At 70.9% G+C, this 25,682-nt stretch overlaps 2 protein-coding genes across 3 annotated transcripts; both read right to left on the bottom strand.

The window, feature by feature from the left end:
• Nucleotides 1-1,311: 1,311 nt before the first annotated feature.
• Nucleotides 1,312-18,982, bottom strand: NPC1L1 (NPC1 like intracellular cholesterol transporter 1; the record flags this gene model as incomplete). Its single annotated transcript, XM_080370361.1, has 19 exons — nucleotides 18,026-18,982; nucleotides 15,611-17,148; nucleotides 14,264-14,364; nucleotides 14,021-14,193; nucleotides 13,807-13,935; nucleotides 13,458-13,640; nucleotides 12,454-12,568; nucleotides 10,591-10,718; nucleotides 9,167-9,304; nucleotides 8,381-8,470; nucleotides 7,223-7,413; nucleotides 7,014-7,141; nucleotides 5,742-5,856; nucleotides 5,594-5,649; nucleotides 5,359-5,509; nucleotides 4,520-4,751; nucleotides 1,754-1,867; nucleotides 1,512-1,674; nucleotides 1,312-1,421 (listed from the first exon to the last, which is right to left on the bottom strand). The coding sequence occupies exons 1-19, from the start codon at nucleotides 18,077-18,079 to the stop codon at nucleotides 1,312-1,314; spliced, it is 3,909 nt and encodes a 1,302-aa protein (XP_080226487.1). The 5' UTR covers nucleotides 18,080-18,982.
• Nucleotides 18,983-19,114: 132 nt separating this feature from the next.
• On the bottom strand, nucleotides 19,115-25,461 carry DDX56 (DEAD-box helicase 56). 2 transcript variants are annotated; one of them, XM_080370620.1, is made up of 14 exons: nucleotides 25,309-25,461; nucleotides 24,741-24,902; nucleotides 24,104-24,264; nucleotides 23,831-24,001; nucleotides 22,733-22,823; nucleotides 21,771-22,015; nucleotides 21,047-21,169; nucleotides 20,462-20,578; nucleotides 20,277-20,371; nucleotides 20,081-20,154; nucleotides 19,904-19,993; nucleotides 19,703-19,808; nucleotides 19,420-19,517; nucleotides 19,115-19,324 (listed from the first exon to the last, which is right to left on the bottom strand). In XM_080370620.1, exons 1-14 carry the CDS (start codon nucleotides 25,360-25,362, stop codon nucleotides 19,244-19,246), a joined length of 1,668 nt encoding a protein of 555 aa, XP_080226746.1. In that variant the 5' UTR covers nucleotides 25,363-25,461; the 3' UTR covers nucleotides 19,115-19,243. The 2 variants fall into 2 exon arrangements, with proteins under 2 accessions (XP_080226746.1, XP_080226747.1); XM_080370621.1 differs by lacking the exons at nucleotides 19,115-19,324; nucleotides 19,420-19,517 and having other exon boundaries at nucleotides 19,700-19,808; nucleotides 20,077-20,154.
• Between the last annotated feature and the right edge of the window lie 221 nt (nucleotides 25,462-25,682).

Here is a 25,682-nt window from a genome sequence, read left to right as displayed (position 1 = left end):
CTGCACATTGAGAAGCCCCCCAAGATGGGCAGGAGGGGCACCCTGGTGGGGGTCGGGCAATACCCAGGGGAAGGGGGACACCCAGGAGGGCTGGGGGCAGGGGAAGGGGGTGGCACCCACCCGGGGGGGGGAGGGGGGGGCAGACACCCCAGAGGGGCTCAGGGGGTCCCTACATGGGGGTCCCTGGGGGGGGGTCCCTGCACTGCAGAGCCCAGCGGTACCCACGCCCTGGCGGCAGGAGCTGCACCTCACCGGGGAGGGGGGCACATGGCACCCATGGGGGGGGGGCCGCACCCCCACCAGTGCCCGGCCGGGCACAGACCCCAACCACGGCGGGGCCCCCCCTCACCCCCCATCCCCCCCCCCAGCCACCAGCTCCCCCCGAGCAGCTCAAGGAGCCCCCAGGTTCTCCCAGAAGTCACCGCTGCCCCCCCCCCCGAACCGGCCCAACGCCTCCCAGTGGCCATTCAGAGCCAGCCCAGTTCCCCCCCAGTGCTCCCAGTGGCCATTCGGAGCCATTCCAGTTCCCCTCTTCCCAGAACCATCCCAGTGCCCCCCAGTGCTCCCAGTGGCCATTCAGAGCCATTCCAGTTCCCCTCTTCCCAGAACCATCCCAGTGCCCCCCAGTGCTCCCAGTGGCCATTCAGAGCCATCCCAGTGCTCCCAGTGGCCATTCAGAGCCATCCCAGTGCCCTCCCAGAGCCATCCCAGTGCTCCCAGTGCCCATTCAGAGCCATCCCAGTTCCCCCCTAGAGCCATCCCATTGCTCCCAGTGGCCATTCAGAGCCATCCCAGTTCCCCCCCAGTGCTCCCAGTGGCCATGCAGAGCCATCCCAGTGCCTCCCAGCACCTCCAGTACCAGCCCAGTACTGCCCAGTGCCCCCATTCCTCCCCCCCATGGCCTCCAGCCACCGTCTCCCTGCCCACAGCACGATGGTGGCACTCGGGGGGCTGGGGGGCGCCCTAGGGGGTCCTTGTCCCCCCCCATGGTGTCCTTGTCCCCCCCCATGGGGTCCTTGTCCCCCCCCATGGGGTCCTTGTCCCCCCCCATGGGGTCCGTGTCCCCCACGGGACCCCGTCCCCACAACACCCGTGTGCCCCACACGTCCCCGTGACACCCCATGCCCCACCCCCGTCCCCACACCACCCACTGCCTTGTCCCCAACCGTCCCCTTGTGCCCCGCATGTCCCCATCCCCACGTGCCCCAGACATCCCAATTAAACCCAGTCCCGCCTCTGAGAAAACCAGTTTAAATACAAGAGCCGTAGGGGAGGGGGGGGGGGAGGGGGGGGGGGGAGGGGCAGGGGGGCTCAGTCCTTGTCCTTGTCCTTGTCCCTGAAGCAGGGGTTGCCGAGGGCCAGCCCCACACCCTGCCCCACACCAGCCGCTGCGTCCCCCGCCGGCACCCGCGGGCTGGGCCCTGTGGGGACAGTTGGGGACAGGCTGTCCTGGGGGGGACAGGGGGGGGGACAGCGGGGGCAGGGGGGGGGGGGGCACGGGGGGGTCTTACCGACGTAGCTGAGGAGGACGGGGAGGAAGAGCAGCCCGTGCGCCAGCCCCGCCAGCGTGACGATGAGGTTGAGGCGGAAGAAGAAGATGCGGACCAGGCGCGCCTTGGCGAAGGCCAGCACCACGATGCCCGGCAGGTTGGTCATGGCCACCCCGGCCACCACCTGCGGTGACAGGGTCAGCGCCGGCCGGGTCACCCCGGCCGGGGGAGGGGGGGGGGGGGCGTCCCGCAGCCGTGCCCACCTTGCTGCCCATGTTGACGGTGGCGTCGGCGGCGCGGCCCACGCGGCTGGGCGCGGGGCTGTGGGCGAAGGCGCACGTCAGGTGGGACACGAACTCCACCGAGATGCCCACAGCCTGCGGGGACCCGCTGTCACCTGGGGGCACCCCGGGGCGCCCCGCCGGGCTGGCACCGGGTGCCCGTCCTGTGCCGGTGCGCCCCCACGGCCCCGCGCCACCCCGCGTGTCCCAAGGCCACCTGCCACCTCCTGTACCCCCAAAGCCACCCCACGCGTGCCACCCCAGGTGTCCCCATGCCAACCCACGTGTCCTCCATGCCAACCCAGGTGTCCCCATGCCAACCCAGGTGTCCCCATGCCAAACCACGTGTCCTCCATGCCACCCCAGGTGTCCCCATGCCAACCCACGTGTCCCCATGCCACCCCACATGTCCTCCATGCCACCCCAGGTGTCCCCATGCCAACCCACGTGTCCCCATGCCACCCCACATGTCCTCCATGCCACCCCACATGTCCTCCATGCCAACCCACGTGTCCCCATGCCACCCCACATGTCCTCCATGCCACCCCAGGTGTCCCCATGCCACCCCAGGTGTCCCCATGCCACCCCACGTGTCCCCATGCCACCCCACATGTCCTCCATGCCACCCCAGGTGTCCCCATGCCAACCCACGTGTCCCCATGCCACCCCACATGTCCTCCATGCCACCCCACATGTCCTCCATGCCAACCCACGTGTCCCCATGCCACCCCACATGTCCTCCATGCCACCCCAGGTGTCCCCATGCCACCCCAGGTGTCCCCATGCCACCCCACATGTCCCCATGCCACCCCACGTACCCCTCTGCCATCCCACATGTCCCAGGCTGCTCTGTCCCCATGCCACCCCGCATGTCCCTGGGCCTTCTGCCACCTCCTGTACCCCCAAGGCCGTGCCATGTGCCACCCCCGTCCTCCCACATGCCCCAGGTCCCCGTGCCACCCCATGTGCCCTAGGTCCTCATGACACCCCACATGCCACCACACATGCTCCCTGTGCCACCCGACATGTCCCAGGTTCCCGTGCCACCCCATGTGCCACCCCACGTGCTCCTGGTCCCTGTGCCACCCTGTGTGCCACCCCACATGCCCCAGCTCCCTGTGCCACCCCACGTGCCCCAGGTCCCCGTGCCACCCCACGTGCTCTCCGTGCCACCCCACGTGCTCTCCGTGCCACCCCATGTGCCACTCCACGTGCCCCAGGTCCCCATGCCATCCCATGTGCCACCCCACGTGCCCCAGGTCCTTGTGCCACCCCATGTGCTCCCTGTGCCACCCACCCCACATGCCACCCCACATGCCACCCCATGTGCTCCACGTGGCACAGGGACCTGGGGCACCCCATGTGCCACCCCAAGTGCCCCAGGTCCCCGTGCCATCCCACATGCCACCCCAGGTGCTCTCCGTGCCACCCCAGGTGCCCCAGGTCCCTGTGCCACCCCACGTGCTCTCCGTGCCACCCCACGTGCCCCAGGTCCCTGTGCCACCCCATGTGCTCCCTGTGCCACCCACCCCACATGCCACCCCATGTGCCACCCCACATGCCCCAGGTCCCTGTGCCACCCCACATGCTCCATGTGCCACCCCACATGCCCCAGGTCCCCGTGCCATCCCACGTGCCACCCCACGTGCTCTCTGTGCCACCCCATGTGCCCCAGGTCCCCGTGCCACCCCACGTGCTCTCTGTGCCACCCTATGTGCCTCAGGTCCCCGTGCCACCCCACGTGCTCTCCATGCCACCCCACATGCCCCAGGTCCCTGTGCCACCCCACGTGCCCCAGGTCCCCGTGCCACCCCACGTGCTCTCCGTGCCACCCCACGTGCTCTCCGTGCCACCCCATGTGCCACTCCACGTGCCCCAGGTCCCCATGCCATCCCATGTGCCACCCCACGTGCCCCAGGTCCTTGTGCCACCCCATGTGCTCCCTGTGCCACCCACCCCACATGCCACCCCACATGCCACCCCATGTGCTCCACGTGGCACAGGGACCTGGGGCACCCCATGTGCCACCCCAAGTGCCCCAGGTCCCCGTGCCATCCCACATGCCACCCCAGGTGCTCTCCGTGCCACCCCAGGTGCCCCAGGTCCCTGTGCCACCCCACGTGCTCTCCGTGCCACCCCACGTGCCCCAGGTCCCTGTGCCACCCCATGTGCTCCCTGTGCCACCCACCCCACATGCCACCCCATGTGCCACCCCACATGCCCCAGGTCCCTGTGCCACCCCACATGCTCCATGTGCCACCCCACATGCCCCAGGTCCCCGTGCCATCCCACGTGCCACCCCACGTGCTCTCTGTGCCACCCCATGTGCCCCAGGTCCCCGTGCCACCCCACGTGCTCTCTGTGCCACCCTATGTGCCTCAGGTCCCTGTGCCACCCCACGTGCTCTCCATGCCACCCCACATGCCCCAGGTCCCTGTGCCACCCCACGTGCCACCCCAAGTGCCCCAGGTCCCCGTGCCATCCCACGTGCCACCCCACGTGCCCCAGGTCCCTGTGCCACCCCATGTGCTCCCTGTGCCACCCCAAGTGCCCCAGGTCCCCGTGCCATCCCACGTGCCACCCCACGTGCTCTCCGTGCCACCCCATGTGCCCCAGGTCCCCGTGCCACCCCACATGTCCCAAGTCCCTGTGCCACCCCATGTGCTCCCTGTGCCACCCACCCCACATGCCACCCCACGTGCCACCCTCCGTGCCCCAGGTCCCTGCGCCACCCCGCGTGCCCCGCACCGCGACAAGGTTGATGAGGGCCACGGCGTTGTAGGGGACGTCCCAGAGGGCCATGGCGCCCACGGTGTCCACCAGGACCATGGTGATGGTGAGGAGGGTGGCGCCGCTGGAGCGCAGGTCCATGCCCAGCAGCAGGAAGGAGACGCCGAAGGTGGGCACCAGGCACAGCGCCAGCGTCACCAGCCCCTCGGCCACCACCGTCAGGTACTGCTCGTAGTAGACGTAGGTCACCCTGCCGGGGCGGCACCGCCACGCTGGCACCCCAGCGCCTGTGCCCCCCCGCGGGGCGCCCCCCACCCGGTACCCACAGCGCCCGGCTGGGCACCCCCACCTGGGCACCCACAGCACCCCCGGCTCAGCACCCCCTGCTCAGCACCCCCGGCTCAGCACCCACACGGACCCCCAGCTCAGCACCCACAGGGACCCCTCACTGCGCACCCACAGCACCCCCAGCTCAGCACCCACAGGGACCCCTCACTGTGCACCCACACGGACCCCCAGCTCAGCACCCACACAGACCCCTCACTGCACACGCACACGGACCCCCGGCTCAGCACCCACACGGACCCCCCCGGCTCAGCACCCACACCACCCCTGGCTCAGCACCCGCACGGACCCTCAGCTCAGCACCCACAGCACCCCCGGCTCAGCACCCACACGGACCCCCGGCTCAGCACCCACACCACCCCCGGCTCAGCACCCACACAGACCCCCGGCTCAGCACCCCAAGCTGGGCACCCACCCTGACCCCCAACCGGAGCACCCACAGCACCCTGCACTGGGCACCCCCTCCCCCACCCTCCCGCAGCTGAGCGCCCCGACCCGCGGCGGGTGCTCACGTGTAGGGGAAGACTCGGAAGTCTGGATGGGTGCCGGGCACGCGGCGCAGCGTGGCGGTGAGCTCCTCGGCCAGGGCGCGGGCAGCCCGCAGCGCCGCCGTGTACTCCTGCGAGGTGCGCAGCGGGCGCTGGTACGCCATGAAACGGGTGGCTGCCGGAGATGGCAGGGGCGGGGGGGGGTCAGCCAGGCACCCTAGGGTGCCCCCCTACCCTGCGCCACCCACCCTGCACTCACCCAGGATGGTGCCGTTGGCGTCCATGCTCACCGCCGTGTCGTAGGCGCCCAGACCGCTGTGGGAGGGGGGAAAAGGGTGAGGGGGGGCTCCCAGGGCCGTGGGGAGGGGGCACCCAGAGCCGGGGTGTCCCCCCCCGGTGGCACCTACCCCTTGGCGCACTGCAGGGTGGGGCGGTCGTGGAGGAACCAGGGCAGGAAGCGCTCGAACTCCTCCACCGTCGGGCGCCGCGTGACTTTGAGGCACTTGAAGCAGGTGGGGTCATCTGTGGGCACAGCCGCGCTCAGCGCCCCGCGGGCGCCCACGGGGAGCCGGGGCCAGCACCCAACGGGCACCACGGCAGGCACCCGCGAGGCCCCCAGGGGACATCACAACAGGCTCCCAGTGGCCACCATGGTGGGCACCCAGCGTACACCCCAATGGCCACCCACCATGGTGGGCACCCAACCACCACCATAGTGGGCACCCAATGTACACCCACCATGGGTGGGCACCCAACGTATACCCAAATGGCCACCCACCATGGTGGGCACCCAACAGCCACCATGGTGGGCACCCAACGTACACCCAAATGGCCACCCACCATGGTGGGCACCCAACAGCCACCATGGTGGGCACCCAACGTACACCCAAATGGCCACCCACCATGGTGGGCACCCAACTGCCACCATAGTGGGCACCCAATGTACACCCAATGGCCACCATGGGGAGCACCCAACGTACACCCAAATGGCCACCTACCATGGTGGGCACCAAACCGCCACCATAGTGGGCACCCAATGTACACCCACCATGGGTGGGCACCCAACGTACACCCAAATGGCCACCCAACCGCCACCATAGTGGGCACCCAACGTACTCCTAAATGGCCATCCAACAGCCACCGTGGTGGGCACCCAGTGTACACCCAATGGCCACCACGGTGAGCACCCAATGGCCACCATGGTGGGCACCCACCATACCCCCTGGGCGGCCAACATGCACCCAAATGACCACCCAACAGCCACCACAGTGGGCACGCAATGTACACCCAATGGCCACCCACCACGGTGGGCACTCAACAGCCACCATGGTGGGCACCCAATGTACACCCAAATGGCCACTGTGGTGGGCACCCAACATACACCCAATGGCCACCATGGTGGGCACCCAACGTACACCCTGGGCACCCAATGTACACCCAAATGGCCACCCAACAGCCACCTTAGTGGGCACGCAATGTACACCCAATGGCCACCATGGTGGGCACACACCATATCCCCTGGGCACCCAACGTACACCCAAATGGCCACCCACCATGGTGGGCACCCAACAGCCACCATGGTGGGCATCCAACATACACTCAAATGGCCACCCACCATGGTGGGCACCCAACAGCCACCCCAGCGTAGACCCCACGTGCCACCCCCCGCGCCCTCTCACCACTGGTGGCGGGGCAGAACTCCCCAGTGTGGTTGCCAAACTGGTGAATGCGGCAGCAGCGGCCGGTGGGGTTGAGCCAGTCGAGGAAATCATCCACCCAGGAGGTGGCGGGGATGGCCAGGTAGGACCTGGGCGGAGGAAGGGGCTGGCAGGAGGCCGGTGGCACCCTGCCCATCCCCCCCCCGCACCCCCTCCCCCGCCCCACTCACACATTGGGGAAGCGCGTGGCGTACTGGATGGTGTGGGTGAGGGAGTCGGCGTCGCAGCCGGCGCTGGAGCAGATGCCGTTGGTGCCGTTCGTGGAGGAGAAGTCGTAGCCGCCGGTGGTGACGAAGTAGGTGGGCACCCCCACCGCCAGGTACCGGTTCAGCGCCGCGAAGTACTGCAGCATGTAGGAGTCCTGGGGGACCCCCACCCCGTCAGCCCGGGGGGCCCGTGGCACCCATAGGGTCCTGCGGGGCCCCACGTGTCCCTGCGTAGGGCCGGGCCACCCGCTCCCTGTGGCACCCCCCGTGGCCCCCCGTACGGGCTGTCAGCTCCGTTGGTGGCATATGGGGCCGTAGGGACCACACTGGCCCACGCCGGCCCCATAGGGACCACAACATCCCCATAGGGACCACGCCGGCCCCATAGGGACCACGTCATCCCCGTGCTGGCCCCACAGGGACCACGTCATCCCCATAGGGACCACGCCATCCCCATAGGGACCACGTCATCCCCATAGGGACCACGCTGGCCCACACCATCCCCATAGGGACCACGACATCCCCATAGGGACCATGCCAGCCCCATAGGGACCACGCTGGCCCATGCTGGCCCCATAGGGACCACAACATCCCCATAGGGACCACGACAACCCCATAGGGACCACAGGGACCACGCCGGCCCCATAGGGACCACGACATCCCCATAGGGACCACGCCGGCCCATGCTGGCCCCATAGGGAACACGCCATCCCCGTGCTGGCCCCATAGGGACCATGTCATCCTCATAGGGACCACGCCGGCCCCATAGGGACCACACTGGCCCATGCCGGCCCCATAGGGACCACGACATCCCCATAGGGACCACAGGGACCATGACATCCCCATAGGGACCACGCCGGCCCCATAGGGACCACGCCGGCCCATGCCAGCCCCATAGGGACCACGACATCCCCATAGGGACCACGCCGGCCCCGTGCTGGCCCTATACAGGACTACACTGTCCCTATAGGGGCCACCCCACCCCTGTGCAGACCCCTATGGGGTCATGCCATCCCCACGCCCCTCTAGGGGCCATACCACCCCTGTACATGCCCACAGGGGCCCTTTCCGTCCCCACATGTCCCCGTCCAGGTACCCCCAGCCCCCCGGAGCCGGCCCCACCTCGGGCATGGCGAGCTCCTGGTCCAGCCCCACGGGCACCTGCAGCGCCAGGTACAGCCCGGCACAGCCCAGGAAGAGGAACAGCAGCACCTGCGGGGGCACCCCCGTGAGGGGCATGGCCCCCCTGGGACCCCCGTGAGGGGCACGGCCCCCCTGGAACCCCCGTGAGGGGCACGGCCCCCTGGGACCCCCGTGAGGGGCACGGCACCCCTGGAACCCCCGGCACCCCTGGGACCCCCCAGGACCCACTGGCACCCCTGTGAGTAGCCCAGCACCCCCAGGAACCCCCGGCCCCTCACGCCACCTCTATGACTCCCCAAACTTCCTGGAGGCCTCCAGAAGCCCCCCAACCCCCACAGAACCCCCAAACCCCTGGACCCCCCCCGGCCACCCCTAGACCCCCATGCCCAGACCTCCCCAGGTCCCCCCCCAGATCCTCCAGCGCCCTCCAGTCCCATCCCCCAGCCCCCCCCCAGACCTCCCCACCCCCAGCCCACTCAGACTTCCCCAGGTCCCCACGGCCCCCCCAGGTCCCCCAGTGCCCTCCAGTCCCCCCCCCCAGCCCCCCAGACCTACCCAGGTCCCCAGCCCCCCCACTTCAGACACTCCCAGCTGCGCCACTGCCCCCCAGTCCCCCCCAGACCTCCCCAACCTCCCCAGTGTCCCCCCCAGCCCCCCCCAGACCTCCCCAGTGTCCCCCCCAGACCTCCCCAGTGCCCTCCAGTCCCCCCCACCCACAGCCCACCCACAGCCCCCCAAGTCCCCCTGACCCCCCCAGCCCCTCACCACGACGGGGCGCACCCGGCGGTGCAGCACCAGGGGGGTGTAGTAGCGGCGCAGCAGTGGGCGCAGCAGCCGGGCCCCCGGCCCCACGGGCCCCCCCTTGCCCATCCCACAGCAGCAGCACAGGTCGAAGCGGGCGGCCTGCGGGTAGCGCCAGGCTGGCACGGGTCCTGGCACGGGTCCTGGCACAGCCCCCCACCCACCCAGGGCCCCCCACCCGCCCCGCGCACACCCCTGTCCATGGGTCCCAACCACCCCTGGGCACCCCGTGCCCACCCGTGGCACCCCAAGGACTTTGGGCACCCATGGCCACCCCGGGACCACCCCAGGGACCCCACGGCCACCCTGAGGACCCCAGTGTCACCCCATGCCAACCCTGACACCCCCACACTCATGGGCACCCCACACCCACCCTGCGCCCACCCCGGGCACCCCCACACCCACCTTGGGCACCCTCATTCCCGTGGGCACCCCCTGCCCGTCTGGGGCACCCCAAGGATTTCGGGCACCCATGGCCACCCCACACCCACCCTGGGGAACCCATGTCTGCCTTGGGGACCTCAATGTCGCCCCATGCCAGCCCCTGACACCCTCACACCCATGGGCACCCCATATCCATCTGGGGCACCCCAAGGACTTGAGGCACCCATGGGCACCCCACGCCCACCTGTGCCCACCCTGGGCGCCCTGACACCCACGGACACCCCACACCCACTCTGTGCCCACTCTGGGTGCCCCCACACCCATGGGCACCCTGTGGCCACCCTGGGCACCCCCACACCTATGGGCACCCCATGCCCACCCTGTGCCCACCCCGGGCATCCCCATGGGCACCCCACGTCCACCCTGCACCCACTCTGGGCACCCCAACCCCCACCCTGTGACCACCTTGAGCACCCCACCCCCACCCCGTGCCCACCTCAGGCACCGCCACACCCAGGGGCATCCCACGCCCACCCTGTGCCCACCCTGAGCATCCTGACCCCCACGGGGACCCCATGCCCACCCTGGGCACCCCCACACCCATGGGCACCCTACGTCCACCCTGGGCATCCCGACCCCCACGGGGACCCCATGCCCACCCTGGGCACCCCCACACCCATGGGCACCCTACGTCCACCCTGGGCATCCCGACCCCCACGGGGACCCCATGCCCACCCTGGGCACTCCCACACCCATGGGCACCCCACGCCCAGCCTGTGCCCACCTTGGGCACCCCCACACCCATGGGCATCCCATGCCCATGCTGTGCCCACCCTGAACATCCCGACCCCCATGGGGACCCCACGCCTACCCTGGGCACCCCCACACCCATTGCGCAGCCCACGCTGCCCACCCCGTGCCCACCCCGGCACTTTCCCCTCCCGGGTGCCCCCGGTGCCACCGACCCACCCCCGCAGGGCGCCCCGTGCCCCCCGGCGCGGTACCTCCTGCCGCCGGGCGTCGAGTGCCAGGAGGGCGACGAACCCCGACATCTGGAGCAGGAAGTCGAAGGCGATGGCCAGCGCGGCCGTGAGCGCGAAGGTGCGGACGGCGGGCATGGAGGAGAGCGCCCCTGCAGCGCCGGCGTCAGCGGCACCCGCGCCCGCACCCGCACCCCGCACCCGCACCCCGCACCCGCACCCCGCACCCGCACCCCACACCCGCACCCCGCACCCGCACCCCGCACCCGGACCTGCACCCGCACCCCGCACCCGCACCCCGCACCCGGACCCGCACCCGCACCCCGCACCCGCACCCCGCACCCGCACCCCGCACCCGCACCCCACACCCGCACCCCGCACCCGCACCCCGCACCCGCACCCCGCACCCGCACCCCGCACCCGCACCCCACACCCGCACCCCGCACCCGCACCCCACACCCGCACCCCACACCCACACCCGCACCCGGACCTGCACCCGCACCCCACACCCGCACCCCGCACCCGCACCCCACACCCGCACCCCGCACCCGCACCCCACACCCGCACCCCGCACCCGGACCTGCACCCGCACCCCGCACCCGCACCCCGCACCCGCACCCCACACCCGCACCCCACACCCGCACCCCACACCCGCACCCCGCACCCGCACCCGGACCTGCACCCGCACCCCGCACCCGCACCCCGCACCCGCACCCCACACCCGCACCCCGCACCCACACCCGCACCCGGACCTGCACCCGCACCCCACACCCGCACCCCGCACCCGCACCCCACACCCGCACCCCGCACCCGCACCCCGCACCCGCACCCCGCACCCGCACCCCGCACCCGGACCTGCACCCGCACCCCGCACCCGCACCCCGCACCCGCACCCCACACCCGCACCCCACACCCGCACCCCACACCCGCACCCCGCACCCGCACCCGGACCTGCACCCGCACCCCGCACCCGCACCCGGACCTGCACCCGCACCCCGCACCCGCACCCCGCACCCGCACCCCGCACCCGCACCCCGCACCCGCACCCCACACCCGCACCCCGCACCCACACCCGCACCCGGACCTGCACCCGCACCCCACACCCGCACCCCGCATCCGCACCCCACACCCGCACCCGGACCTGCACCCGCACCCCGCACCCGCCTGCTGCACCTGTCACCTCTGCCCCTGTGCCCCCCCATGCCCTCATGTCCCTGTGCCACCCAGGCTCCCACGACCCTTGTGCCCCCGTGTCCCTGTGCCCCTCATGCCCCCCGTGCCCCCATGACCCTTGTGCCCCTCTGTGCCCCCATGCCCCCCAGGCCCCCATGCCCCTTGTGCCCCCATGACCCTTGTGCTCCCATGTCCCTGTGCCTCCTCATGCCCCCCATGCCCCTTGTGCCCCTCTGTGCCCCCCGTGTCCCTGTGCCCCCCAGGCCCCACGACCCTTGTGCTCCCGTGTCCCTGTGCCCCTCTGTGCCCCCCAGGCCCCCATGACCCCCCCATGCTCCCATGTCCCTGTGCCCCCCCGTGCCCCCCATGCCCCCATGACCCTTATGCCCCTGTGTCCCTGTACCTCCTCGTGCCACCCATGCCCCTTGTGCCCCTCTGTGCCCCCCAGCCCCCCATGCCCCTTGTGCCCCTCTGTGCCCCCCAGCCCCCCATGCCCCTTGTGCCCCTCTGTGCCCCCCAGGCCCCCACGACCCTTGTGCCCCTGTGTCCCTTGTGCCCCCATGCCCCCTTGACCCTTGTGCTCCCATGTCCCTGTGCCTCCTCGTGCCCCCCATGCCCCTTGTGCCCCTCTGTGCCCCCCGTGTCCCTGTGCCCCCCTGTGCCCCCATGCCCCCTGTGCCCCCCGTGCCCCCCGTGCCCCCCCGCCCCGCTCACCCAGGAGGAAGCAGATGACCTCGGAGAGGCTGCAGAGCAGCGTGCTGGGGGCCACCTGCGCCAGCACCCGCCCGATGTGCTGCTCCCGCGTCTCACCCGCCGCCCGCTGCGACTGCTGCTGCCGGGGGCGGTGAGGAGGGGGCGCCGGGGGGGACCCCACCGCGGGGACCCCGTGCAGGCACCCGGCACCCAGCCTGCGGGGCTGCCACGTGTGCGGGGGGCAGCCACTGCGCCCAGCGGGGACCCCTGCACCCATGGGCGCCCCGTGCGCCCGTGTCCCCTGGGGATGCCCCCACCCAAGGGTGCCCACCTGCCCCATGGGGACCCCTGCACCCAAAGGTGACCCCCCCCCACGGCCCACAGGTGCCTCCGTGCCCCACAAGGGGCTCTGCCCCCAGGTGCCCCCCCAAGCCCCCAGGGGCCCTGTCCCCAAGGTGCCCCCCTGCCCACCTGCCCCATGGGGACCCCTGCACCCATGGGTGCCCCCCGCCCCATGGGGACCCCTGCACCCAAAGGTGACCCCCCCCACGGCCCACAGGTGCCTCCCTGCACCCAAAGGTGACTCCCTGATGCCCCCAGATGCCCCTGTGCCCCACAGGTGCCCTGTCCCCAAGGTGCCCCCCTGCCCCATGGGAATCCCTGCACCCAAAGGTGACCCCCCCCCCCCCAGCCCATGCCCACAGGTGCCTCCGTGCCCCACAAGGGGCTCTGCCCCCAGGTGCCCCCCCAAGCCCCCAGGGGCTCTGTCCCCAAGGTGCCCCCCTGCCCCATGAGGACCCCTGCACCCATGGGTGCCCCCCACCCCATGGGGACCCCTGCACCCAAAGGTGACCCCCCCCACAGCCCACAGGTGCCTCCCTGCACCCAAAGGTGACTCCCCGATGCCCCCAGGTGCCCCCCCAAGCCCACAGGTGCCCTCGTGCCCCACAGGTGCCCTGTCCCCAAGGTGCCCCCCTGCCCCATGGGGCCCCCTGCACCCATGGGTGCCCCCCGCCCCCGCAGACCTGGTACTCCTGCACGAGGATGAAGATGTTGTCCGCGCCCACGGCGAGGACGAGGAAGGGCACGACCTCCAGGATGATGAGGGACGAGGGCAGCCCCAGCAGCGCCAGCAGCCCCATGGCAGCGAACACGGCGCCCAGCACCACGGCGATGCCCCCCAGCGCCAGCGTCACCTTGGACTCCACCTGCAGGGGGGAAGGCGCCGCTCAGCACCCAAAGGCACCCTCAGCACCCAAGGGGAAGGCACCCGCTCAGCACCCAAAGGCACCCGCTCAGCACCCAAAGGCACCGCTCAGCACCCAGCAGGGGCACCCAAGGGTGCTGGCACCCCCAGCCCCCCGCGGTGCGTACCAGGACGCGGCGCCAGGCCGTGTACTCGCCCAGCGCCAGGGCGATGTAGGCGAAGACCACCAGGTAGCTGATGGCGAAGACGGGGATGTCCTCCCCGGTGGTGCGGTTGATCTCGTCCTCCAGCGAGCGCTGAGCAGGGCGGAGGGGTGAGGGGGGGGCTGGGCACCCCAGGGTGCCCCCCCACACCCCCCCCCCCAGGAATGGGGTGCTTCACCTCGGCCATGAAGGTGACGGAGAGGTTGGGGCTGTGGGCGCGCTGGAAGTCGCCCACCACCTCGAGGAAGCGCTGCTCCCAGCTCAGCACCCACTCGTGGCGCGGGTCGTGGCGGGGGAAGTTGTGCAGGGAGTAGGTGATGATCAGCGCCTCCGCCTGCGTGTACTCGGAGTCTGGGGGGACAGCGGGTGACACCCCTGGGTGCCGGCCCCCCACCCCCACCCCGCCGGGGTCGCTGCTTACCGGGGTAGCCGCCGAAGGCGATGTAGGGGAAGACGGGGCCGCCGTACGCGGCCATGCAGCTCAGCTCCAGCGCCGTGATGTCCTTGAAGGAGAGCGGGGAGCTGGGGGGACACGGCGCGGGGTGAGGGGCTGCGCCCCAGCACCCACCACAGCACCCACCGCGGCACCCATCCGGCACCCAACCCCAGCAGGCATCCCAGCATCTGCCCTGGCACCCGTCCGGCACCCATCCAGCACCCATCCGGCACCCATCCGGCACCCAACCCCAGCACCCAATCCTAGCACCCAACTCAGCACCCATCCAGCACCCACCATGGCACCCAACCCCAGCACCCACCACAGCACCCATCCAGCACCCATCCCAGCACCCAATCCTGGCACCCAACTCAGCACCCATCCAGCACCCACCACGGCACCCAACCCCAGCACCCACCACGGCACCCATCCAGCACCCATCCCAGCACTTGCCCCAGCACCCATCCAGCACCCATTCAGCACCCACCCCAGCACCCATCCAGCACCCACCACGGCACCCATCCAGCACCCACCCCAGCACCCACCACAGCACTTGTCCCGGCACCCATCCAGCACCCACCATGGCACCCAACCCCAGCACCCACCCCAGCATCTCCCCTGGCACCCATCCAGCACCCACCCCGGCACCCTACTGGGCACCCCACGGAGAGCACCCTGACCGCGCAGCCCAGCACCCCACAGATAGCACCCTGACCCCACAGTCCAGCGCCCCACAGCTCAGCACCCCACAGAGAGCACCACAACCTGGCACCCCACAGACACCAATGCTGCACCCAGCACCCTGTGGGCATCACCCCAAATCTCCTGTCCTGTAACCCCACAGCCCAGCACCCCATGGGCACCATGCTGTGCCCAGCACCCCACAGACAGCATTCTGACCCCACGGCCCAGCACCCTGTGGGCACCATGCTGTGCTGGGTGCCACAAAGGTGGTACCCTGGGTACAGGCAGCACCCTGACCCACAGCCCAGCACCCACGGACCCTGTGCCCTGTTGGGTGCACCCCAGATGTCACCCCAACCTATCCCCCCATAGATACCGTGCCGTGCCCAGCACCCTGTGGGCATCACCCTGACCCCATAACCCAGCACCCCGTGGGCACTGTGCCATGCTCAGCACCCCATAGATAGCTCCCCAGCCCCCCAGCCCAGCACCCTGTGGGCACCATGCTGTGCTGGGTGCCACAAAGGTGGTACCCTGGGTGCAGGCAGCACCCCAAACCACAGCTCAGCACCCTATGGGTACCACCCAGCACCCTACATCCACCCCCCCAAGCCCACGCTCCCCCGGGTCCTGGGGAGCAGCACCCACTTGACGCAGTAGATGAGGTGATCGCGCCAGTCAACCGTGCCCGTCACCTTGCCGTCGGCCTGGGTGGCCGTCATGGCCAGGCGGGTGCTGTTGTTCTGGAAGTACTGGGTGACGCTGTTGACGCAGCAGTCGCCCAGCCCGGGCTGCGTGGGGTTGAGAGGAGCGTAGCAGATGTCACTCAGCGTCACCTCCTTGCCCGACACCGGTGCTCGCGCCGTGGTGGCCGCCAGCTGCTCCTGCAGCTCCAGCAGCACCCGCAGCACCTCCTCGGACAGCACCCCGCTGAAGTTCTTGGCGCCCAGCACCACCGACTCATAGCTGGTGCTGGGCCGGCCGGGCGCCGTCACGATCACCTGGTTGGTGCGGAAGAAAGGACCGAAGTGTTGGTCGTGAAAAGCTTTTTCTTGCCGGGCACGGCTGCCAGGTGCCGACCACAGCTCCACCGGATCGGTGGTGAGCTGGAGAGTAACCAAACCGGCTGATAAACCACCCGCCAGCACCACCACCACCACCAGCACCACCACGGGGTGCAGGGCCACCAGCGTGCCCCACCGGCAGAAAGCCCCCGCCAGCAGGTGGTGGCTGGCATCGCCCAGGCGTGCCGCACAGCCCGGGGCGCGCGCCGGCACCAGCGCCGGCGTCGCATCCTTCTTGACCCGCCGGCTGCGGAACAGCAAGGAGAGGATGAAGATGAGGGCGAGGAGGCCGAAGAGCAGCCCGCAGAGGACCAAGGCGCCGTCGGCGTCGCCCAAGCGGAAGGGGGGCGGCGGGCCGGGGGGAGCGACCACCGGCGGGCAGGATTCGGCGCAGTCCTGACAAGAGCAAGGCTGTTCCTGGGTGCTGAGCGCCTGGTTGCAGCGCCAAGCCTTCGCGGCCAGCGGCACGATGCCATCGCCGGGCTGCGTGCCGTTGGGGACCAGCTGGAAATCGAGCTGCAGCGGTGCCAAGCCGTTGTTTTTATCCCCTTGGAAATCCAACCAACGCTGGGTGGTGCAGAGCCGGGCGCCGTAACGGCCGCACATGGTGTCGATGGCGTAACCGCCGGTAGCCGGCAAGCGGACGCCTTTGCAGGAGTCGAAAGAAGCGTCGGCGAAATCCCGCCGGTAAAAACATTGGTACTCCACGACGGCGAGCTGGGGCCGTCCCAGCGCCGTGGTGCGGTTGACGATGCGGGTGACGTTGGTGAAGAGGCTCTGGTCGGGGCTGCAGATGTTGTTGCAGTAAAGGTTGGCGAAATTCCTGGCACACGCCGGGCAGCGGGAAAGGACGGTGCCGGAAAGCGCCACGCTGAGCCGGAGGGCAACCAGCTGCCCCAGGGAGCAGCAAACCCGCGTCGTCTCGTTGTCCCCCCGCACCAGCTCGGGGCAGACGCTGCGGAGCATGTTCAGCACCGTGCGCGTGGCCACCCGCGCCGGCGTGTTGGAGAGGCACGGCACGTTGGAGGGCACCAGCGACATGTTCACCTCCGGGTTGCGGCCGCATTCGCCGTAGAAGGCGCAGTAACCGGCGCGGTGCACGGGGGTCAACGACGGTGCGACCTGCGGGGGGGGGAGGGGGATCGGTGGGCAGCACCCCGGCCCATGGGGCACGACGCCCAGCCCACCAAATGTCACCATTAACGGGCACCACACCGGTGTCCCCCTGGCTCTGCCACCCCAGCCCCTCCAAATGCCACCACGATGGGCACCACACCGGTGTCCCCCCAGCCCTGCCACCCCCAGCCCCTGCAAATGCCACCACGATGGGCACCACACCGGTGTCCCCCCAGCCCTGCCACCCCCAGCCCCTCCAAACGCCATCATGATGTGCACCATGCTGGCATCCCCGTGGCTCTGCCACCTCCAGCCCCTCCAAATGCCACCACGATGGGCACCGTGCCAGTGTCCCCCCAGCCCTGCCACCCCCAGCCCCTGCAAATGCCACCACGATGGGCACCACACCGGTGTCCCCCCAGCTCTGCCACCCCCAGCCCCTCCAAATGCCACCACGATGGGCACCACACCGGTGTCCCCCCAGCTCTGCCACCCCCAGCCCCTCCAAATGCCACCACGATGGGCACCACACCGGTGTCCCCCCAGCCCTGCCACCCCCAGCCCCTCCAAATGCCACCATGATGGGCACCACACTGGTGTCCCCCTGGCTCTGCCACCCCCAGCCCCTCCAAATGCCACCACGATGGGCACCACACCGGTGTCCCCCCGGCTCTGCCACCCCCAGCCCCTGCAAATGCCACCACAATGGGCATCGCTCTGGCATCTCTGTGGCTCTGCCACCCCAATCCCCTCCAGATGCCACCACTAACAGGCACCACACCGGTGTCCCCCCAGCCCCTCCAAGCAGCACCCAAAGGGCGCCGCCATGGCTTTGCCACCAGTGGTCACCATGTCCCAGCCCTGCCAACCCCCCGGCACCTACCAGCACCAGGAGGGCACCGAACACGGCGCCGGCCAGCGCGCTGGACCCCAGCATCCTGGGCAAAAGGGTGCCACCGGCTTCGCCCGCGCCCTATAAGACACCACGTCCCCTGGGCGGTCGCCCGCCGCGGTGAGGTCTTCTGGCCTGACCGCCCCGAAGCCAATCAGCCCTCGCCGGAGCCGTAAAACCCTTGTGATCATTAACCGCGATCGATCGCCAGCCGCCGCGGCGGGGAGGTGCCCGGCTGCCCCCCACCCCAGCAAGGGGCACCCCGCTCCCACCCTGCCTGGTTTTGAGGAAAGAGGGGGACGCTCGGGGGCCGTGCCCCCCTCGGGACACCCCGCGGGTTTCCCAGGGTGAAGGAAGCGGAGAGGCCGCGCCACCACGGGACACCCAGCCCGGCGCAGGGGACACGGGCGCTTCGGTGCTGCCACAGCGGTGCCGGTGGCACCCGTCAGGCCACCGGTGGCCTCCCAGCGCCATGGAGGTGGCCAAACCTCCGTTACTGGCACGGGGCTGCCGTGCCCGCGGGGAGGTGCCGGTGCTGAGCCCTCTGCCCCGGTGCTGGGAAGGGTTCAGGGCCGGCAGGCAGCCTTGGACCAGAGCCGTGCTCCCCGATAAGACACCGTAACCCCGATAAGACGCCTCGGTGGATGATTACCGGTACCCCGAGGGGTAACGCCTGCCTCGTGCGCCACGGGGCAGGGCTGGGTGAACCCCGGCACCCCGGCAGGCGCCCGTGGCACTGCATGAGCCAAGCAGCTCCCGCAGCACGGTGCCAGCGGCGGGGCGAGGCACGCCAGGCTGCCGCGCTCACGGCAGTGGCAGCGCAGCGGTGTTGGGGTGCCCGAGGTGACCCCAGTCCCCCAAAGCTGGCAGTGCCACCCCTCATGGCGCCCTTGCCCCTGTTTATGGCCCTGGCACAGCCTTGGCCTTGATAAGGGGGGGGGCAATAACGCCCTGGCACCTTTGCCCAGCATCAGCGGGAGACGCCGCTTCCCACCGCCGCGTCACCAGCCTTCCCCCGTCACGTAGCCGGCGGCGGCACCGCACGTCGCGAGGCGACGGCACAACACGGCACACAGCTGGCACAGTCCCTTGGCACCTTTATTGGGCGCAGCCGCCCCGCAGGGTACGGCACAGAGACACCCTGTCCCTGGCGGGGGGGCTGCGGTGCCCCCCGGGGTGGGCACAGTCCGTGGGGCAGCAGGGGGGGGCTCAGGAGGGCGGCGCAGCCGGGCATTTGGCGCGGCGACGGGCGTACTTGAAGCTCTGCAGCGGGTTGCCGGTGCCACGGGACTGGAGGGAGGGGGCAAAAAAAAGCAGCGTCAGCCCCTCTGGCAGCGCGGGGGGCGGCGGGGGGGGGGGTGTCCCTGCGCCCGTCCCACACTCACCATCACGCCGCCCCGACGGTTGGTGCCGGTGCGGGTCAACCGCAGCCCCTTGCGCTTCTTGAGGTTGGGTTTGGCGATGCCGCGGAGGCTGGGGGGCACTGCGGGCACAGAGCAGCGGGTAAGGGGGTACCGGCAGCCCTGGGGATGTTCCTATCCCCCAACAACATCCCCCCCGGGCACTGTTTTGCCTCTACATCGCCATCACCCCCCCCCAGGGTCCCCACCCTGCCCCCTCCCCCCCCCCACCCCAAAGCGGGGCCGGCTGGAGGGTGCGGGGACGTACCCAGGTACTCGGGCACGTTGCGGAGGTGAGGCTTGACGATGGCGGGGTGCAGGGGCTTGTCGTGGCGCAGGACGTGCAGGTCGCGGGGGTTGTCCTCGAAGTACGCCTGGGCGCAGAGAATTGTGGGGCTGGCAGTGCCCAGCACCCTCCCCGCAGCACCCCCGGCCCCGCAGGCAGCCCCCCAGGAACCAGGAGGGTTACCTTGAGTTTCTCGGAGTTGAGCAGCTCATCCTTGATCTCCCGCAGCCGGGCCTCCTTCACCGCCTGCTTGGTGACAGAGCGCATGGCGTCCTGGGGACACACGCAGGGTGTCACAGCCTGGCACCCCCCAGACAGGGCCCCCCCGCAGCCCCCCAGCATCGCCCACCACCCACCTACCCGGCAGCGGTAGCGCAGTGACTCGATTTCCTCCATGCAGAATTTGTAGGGCTGCAGCATGGACTCGCCGTTCTCTGGGGGACACGTGGGGACACGCTGGGTCACCCAGACCCTTGCCCCTGACACCCCGTGTCCTTCAGCACCCACTTCCCCTCCCCCCACCACCCTCAACGAAGCGACACGGGGTCCCCCCGACCTTTGGCGAGCGCGTCCTCGAGCCGAGCGAGGTCATCCTGCTCCTCAGGCAGCGCGAAGGTGAGCGCCGTGCCGGGGTTGTCAGCGCGGGCCGTCCTGCGGGCACAGAGGGGACACGGTGGTGGGGAGGGGACACGGCGGTGGGGAGGGGGCCGCCGGCCACCCGCCCGTGGGGGCCCCACGTACCTGCCCACGCGGTGGATGTAGGACTCGACCGTGGTCGGCACGTCGAAGTTGATGACGGCGGCCACGTTTTGGAAGTCGATGCCCCGTGCGACGCCGTACTCCGGGTCCTTGCCCTTGCTGGGGGGGGACACAGCCCAGATGGGGGGGTGGCTGGGGACCCCCAAGGCCACGGGACAGCCTGGGCAAGGGGACATCTGGGACAGACAATGACGTGGGCACAGGGACGTGATCCCCGGGGGTACGAGGACACCCTGGGCGCAATGACCCCAGAGCCACGGGGACAACGCAAGGAGACCCCTCCAAAGAAGGGGACAGGGGACACGCAGGGACCTCCCTCGGGCCAGCACCCACAGGGGCACGAGGCACAAACCCCCCCCCCAGGGTGACAGAACCCCCCCCCGCCTCCTCCTCGGGGTCACAGCAGGCACCAGGAACCCCCTGGGGACAAGGGACACCCCAGACAGGAGCACCCCTATAGCTGTGGGTGACCTCCCCCTGGCCCCAGCCCTCGCTGGCGGCAGCGGGACATCGCCCTGGTGGCACGGTGGCACCCACGGGGCCTCGGTGACACCCACGGGGGCTCACCTTTGGGCAGCACCCCGGTGCTTCTTGCGGGCGGGCTGCTCGGTGGGCGCTGAGGGCGCCTCCTCGTCCGTGGCCACGATGTAGTCGTAGATGCCGCGGTTGAACTGGGTGATGACGTGGCACCTGGGGACCAGGCGGGTGACTATCAGCACCCCCCGCCACCAGCGCCCACCCCTCTTCGCTGTGCCCCCTCCCCCTCCCCAACCCACGGGTACCCCTGCCCTTTCTCCACGGGCACCCTGCACCCTCCTGGGACCTCCCCCCCCCCCAGGGTGCCCTTCCCCCTGCAGGTGTTTCCCCTGGCACCCCAAGGACACCCCTCCGCTCAGAGGGGACCCCCCTCGTCCCCAAGGACCACCCTGCTTTCCCCCCACCCCCACCTTCTTCCAGGAGTCACCCCGCTTTCCCCTCTGCCCTCCCCCACGCTACCCCAGGGGTACCCCAAGCCAAGGGGAAACCCCCACCCCCACCCCCCAGGGTGCCCGTCCCCCTGCAGGTGTTTCCCCTGGCACCCCAAGGACACCCCTCCGCTCAGAGGGGACCCCCCTCGTCCCCAAGGACCACCCCGCTTTCCCCCCACCCCCACCCAAAGTTGCCCCCCACCTTCTTCCAGGAGTCACCCCGCTTTCCCCTCTGCCCTCCCCCACGCTACCCCAGGGGTACCCCAAGCCAAGGGGGAACCCCCACCCCCACCCCCCCCACCCCCCACCCCCCGGGGGTTTACCGGGAGCGGGCGGGCAGCTCGGAGTTGAGGGCGCAGGCGGGGATGCCGAACTGCTCGAGGAAGAGTTTGAGGCGGTAGCAGCGGGCGAGGGTGCCCACGAAGAGCAGGGCCCGGCCGCGCAGCAGCCGCAGCTTCAGCAGCGCGCACAGCACCAGGAACTTGTCCTCCTCGGTGCCGCAGCGCACCGCGAACTGCCGCAGCTGGCAGCTGCCCGGTAACCGGGGCTCCGGCGGCCGCACCGTCACCTGCAGGCGGCACGGCAGCGTCAGGAGGTGGGGGTGGGGGGGGAGTTGCGGCCAAGGGGGGTGGTGTGACCCGCCCCCCCCAGCGCACCCCAGCACCCGCCGTACCCCCTGGGTTGCTGCGTTCCCAAGTGCCCCTGGCCCCGCGTCTTCATGCCCACGCCGGCCCCCCCGCCCCCACTCGGACCCCCCAGACCCCACTTGGACCCCCCCAGACCCCACTCGGACCCCCCAGACCTCACTCGGACCCCCCCAGACTTCCCCCCGTGCCCCCCCCCCAACCATCACTTGGACCCCCGAGACCCCACTCAGACTCACCAGACTTCCCCCTGTGCACCCCCCAAACCTCTCTTGACCCCCCAAACCTCACTCCAACCCCCCCAGACCCCACTCGGACCCCCCCAGACCCCACTCGGACCCCCCCAGACTTCCCGCCATGCACCCCCCAGACCTCACTCGGACCCCCCCAGACCTCACTCGGACCTCCTCAGACCCCACTCGGACCCCCCCAGACCCCACTCGGACCCCCCCAGACCCCACTCGGACCCCCCCCAGACTTCCCCCCCTGCCCCCCCAACCTCACTCAGACCCCCAGACTTCCCCTGTGCGCCCCCCAAACCTCACTCAGACCCCCCCCAGACCTCACTCGGACCCCTCAAACTTCCCCCCGTGCCCCCCCCCCCCCCAAACCTGCCGCCATGCCCCCCTCCGCAGGCTCACCGGGTTGTGCAGCACCAGCTCCTTGAGGGCCTCCACGTCGGGGCTGAAGGTGGCCGACATCAGCAGCGCCTGGTAGATCTTGGGGAGGTGGCTGGGGGGACGCGGGGGGCTCAGATGCCCCCCACCAGCACCCCCAAAGTCCTCGGCACCCCTCCAGAGACCCAATGTGCCCCCCCCCGCCCTGGCAGCACCCCCCAGATGCTCTCTGGCTCTGACAGTGTTCCCCTGTGGTGGCCTGGCCTGGCTGTGCCCCCCAGACTCCAGGCTGCCCTCCCCCCAGCCCCAGCAGTGCCCCCCAAACGCCCAGCTGTGCCCCCCACATCCTCCAGCCCCAGCAGTGCCCCCCAGCCCCAGCAGTGCCCCCCACATCCTCCAGCCCCAGCAGTGCCCCCCACACCCCAGGCAGTGCCCCCCACACCCTCCAGCCCCAAAAGTGCCCCCCAGCCCCAAAAGTGCCCCCATACCCCAGGCAGTGCCCCCCACACCCTCCAGTCCCAGCAGTGCCCCCCAGCCCCAGGCAGTGCCCCCCAAACACCCTGCTGTGCCCCCCACATCCTCCAGCACCAGCAGTGCCCCCCCATCCTCCAGCCCCAGCAGTGCCCCCCAGCCCCAGCAGTGCCCCCCAAATGCCCACCTGTGCCCCCCGCATTCTCCAGCCCCAAAAGTGCCCCCCAGCCCCAGGCAGTGCCCCCCACACCCTCCAGCCCCAGCAGTGCCCCCCAGCACCAGCAGTGCCCCCATACCCCAGGCAGTGCCCCCCACACCCTCCAGCCCCAAAAGTGTCCCCCAGCCCCAAAAGTGCCCCCATACCCCAGGCAGTGCCCCCCACACCCTCCAGTCCCAGCAGTGCCCCCCAGCCCCAGGCAGTGCCCCCCCCCCCAGGCAGTGCTCCTCAAACACCCTGCTGTGCCCCCCACATCCTCCAGCACCAGCAGTGCCCCCCCATCCCCATCCTCCAGCCCCAGCAGTGCCCCCCAGCCCCAAAAGTGCCCCCATCCCCTCAGTACACCCCAAACCCCTGGTGCTGCTCCCCCCCAACCTCCAACCCCAGCAGTGCCCCCCCAGTCCCGTCCTTGCCCCGCTCCCCGTGCCCCTCACCACAGCAAGGCCTTGATGTCCTCGCCAAAGCCGAAGGAGAGCAGCAGGTCGGCCTCATCCAGCACCAGCAGCTCCAGCGAGTGCCGCAGGCTTAGGCTGTGGGTGCTGAGGTGTGCCAGCACCCGCCCCGGCGTGCCCACCACCACATCCGGCTTCTCCATCAATACCGGCCTGGCGACACACCACACCAGTCCCTCTGCCATCAACCCCCACCTGCTGGGGGCGGGGGGGGAGGGGGCCAGGCGCCCAGAGCCGGGGAGCTGGGGGGCTTACCGCTGCGCGGCGAGGTCGCTCTGGGCGCAGAGATCAGCCACGCGCAGGTCACGACCGCAGAAAGCCGCCAGCTGCCGCAGGCTGTGCACCACCTGCTGCCCCAGCTCCTTGGAGGGCACCAGCACCAGCGCCCGCACCGCCTGCGCCACCGCCGAGGAGGCCTGTGCCCGCCCCCGCCCACCGTCACTGCCGCGGCACGGGCACGGGAGAGCTGCCCTGGCACCCCACAGAGCCCCCGTGCCCCACAGAGCCCCCCTGCTCAATGCCCAGCACCCTGTAGCACCCATGCCCAGCACACTGCAGCACCCACGTGCCCCCCAGTGCCCACCCCTGCCCAGCACCCCACGGCACCCATGTGGCCCACCCATGCTCAGCGCCCTATAGCACCCACGTGCCCCACGGTGCCCACCCGTGCCCCAGCAGCCTACTGCACCCATGCCCAGCACTCTATAGCATCCATGTCCCCCACAGTGCCCACCCATCCCCGGGCACCCCGCAGCACCCACATACCCCCCACACCCTATGGTACCCACCCACGCCCAATAACCCACAGTGCCCACCGTGCCCCACAACACCCACCCCTGCTCGCCACCCCCTGTGCCCCCGAGCACCCACCTCACCCAGCACCCCCACTCACCGCCTTGACGCGCAGGAGGTGCTGCAGCAGGGGCAGCCCGTACGCCCCCGTCTTCCCGGAGCCGGTCCTGGCCCGGGCCAGGATGTCGCGGCCCTCCAGTGCCAGGGGAATGGCCTCGGCCTGGATGGCCGTGGGGGTGGCCCAGCCCAGCTCTGCCACCGCCTGCGTGGTCCGTCACCGTGGGGGTCCCAGCTGCCTGGGCTCCCCAAGGGACCCCCCGGTGTCCCAACCCCCTCCCCGCCGAGGGACCGAAGGACTCCCCGGTGTCCCTGCCCCGCTCCCCACAAGAGACCCCCCCCGGTGTCCCTGCCCCCCTCCCCGCAGAGGGACCCCCCGGTATCCCTGCCCCGCTCCCCCCGAGGGACCCCCCGGTGCCCCAACTCCGCTCCCCCCAAGTGACCCCCCCCCGGTGCCCCTGACCCCCTCCCCGCCGAGGGACCCCCGGTGCCCCCAGAGGCCTGCCCCGCCTCAGGGCCTGCATCCCCGGGCCCCCAAGCCCTCCCCCTCGCCCACCGCTGATCCCTCGCCCCCCTCCAGGTGCCCGTAGCGCCCCCGGCCCCCAACGCACCCGCAGCAGCCGCCCGTCCAGCCCCATGTGCTCGAACCCCGCTGCCGCCGCCATAGTGGCCGCCCGCCGCCGACTGCGCCTGCGCGGCCCCACCAACTCACCGAGACTTCCGGCGTGTGCCCAGAGCGGCGCCAGACGAGCGGCCGGAGCGCCGCGCCGCCCCCTAGCGCTGGAGGACTGAGTGGCAGCACCGACCGCTCAGGGCTGCGGGGCAGGGGGGGGGGGTGGCTGGGGGGCGCCCCGACCGCCTGCGTCCCCCCCTCCCCCCTGCTTCGGGGGGCTGCACACCCCGGGGGTGGGGCATGAAACGCAGCGTGGGCAGGCAGCCAGGAGGCTGAACCCCCTGCCCAGCTCGGTGCAGCACCACAGCCAAC

This window comes from Falco punctatus (genome assembly GCF_963210335.1).
Source record: "Falco punctatus genome assembly, chromosome: 20".
NCBI classification, from domain to species: Eukaryota; Metazoa; Chordata; class Aves; order Falconiformes; family Falconidae; genus Falco; species Falco punctatus.
The sequence above is the reverse complement of the archived record's forward strand: the minus strand, read 5'-3'. Positions and strand labels throughout refer to the sequence as shown.

Coding starts and splice junctions, on each gene's coding strand:
- DDX56 (XM_080370620.1), bottom strand. CDS start 25,362: ATGGCGGCGGCAGCGGGGTTCGAGCACATGGGGCTGGACGGGCGGCTG. Junction 22,016..22,732: donor AGCTGGTGCTGCACAACCCG/GTGAGCCTGCGG, acceptor TGCCGCCTGCAG/GTGACGGTGCGGCCGCCGGA. Junction 19,518..19,702: donor CAACGTGCCCGAGTACCTGG/GTACGTCCCCGC, acceptor CTGTGCCCGCAG/TGCCCCCCAGCCTCCGCGGC.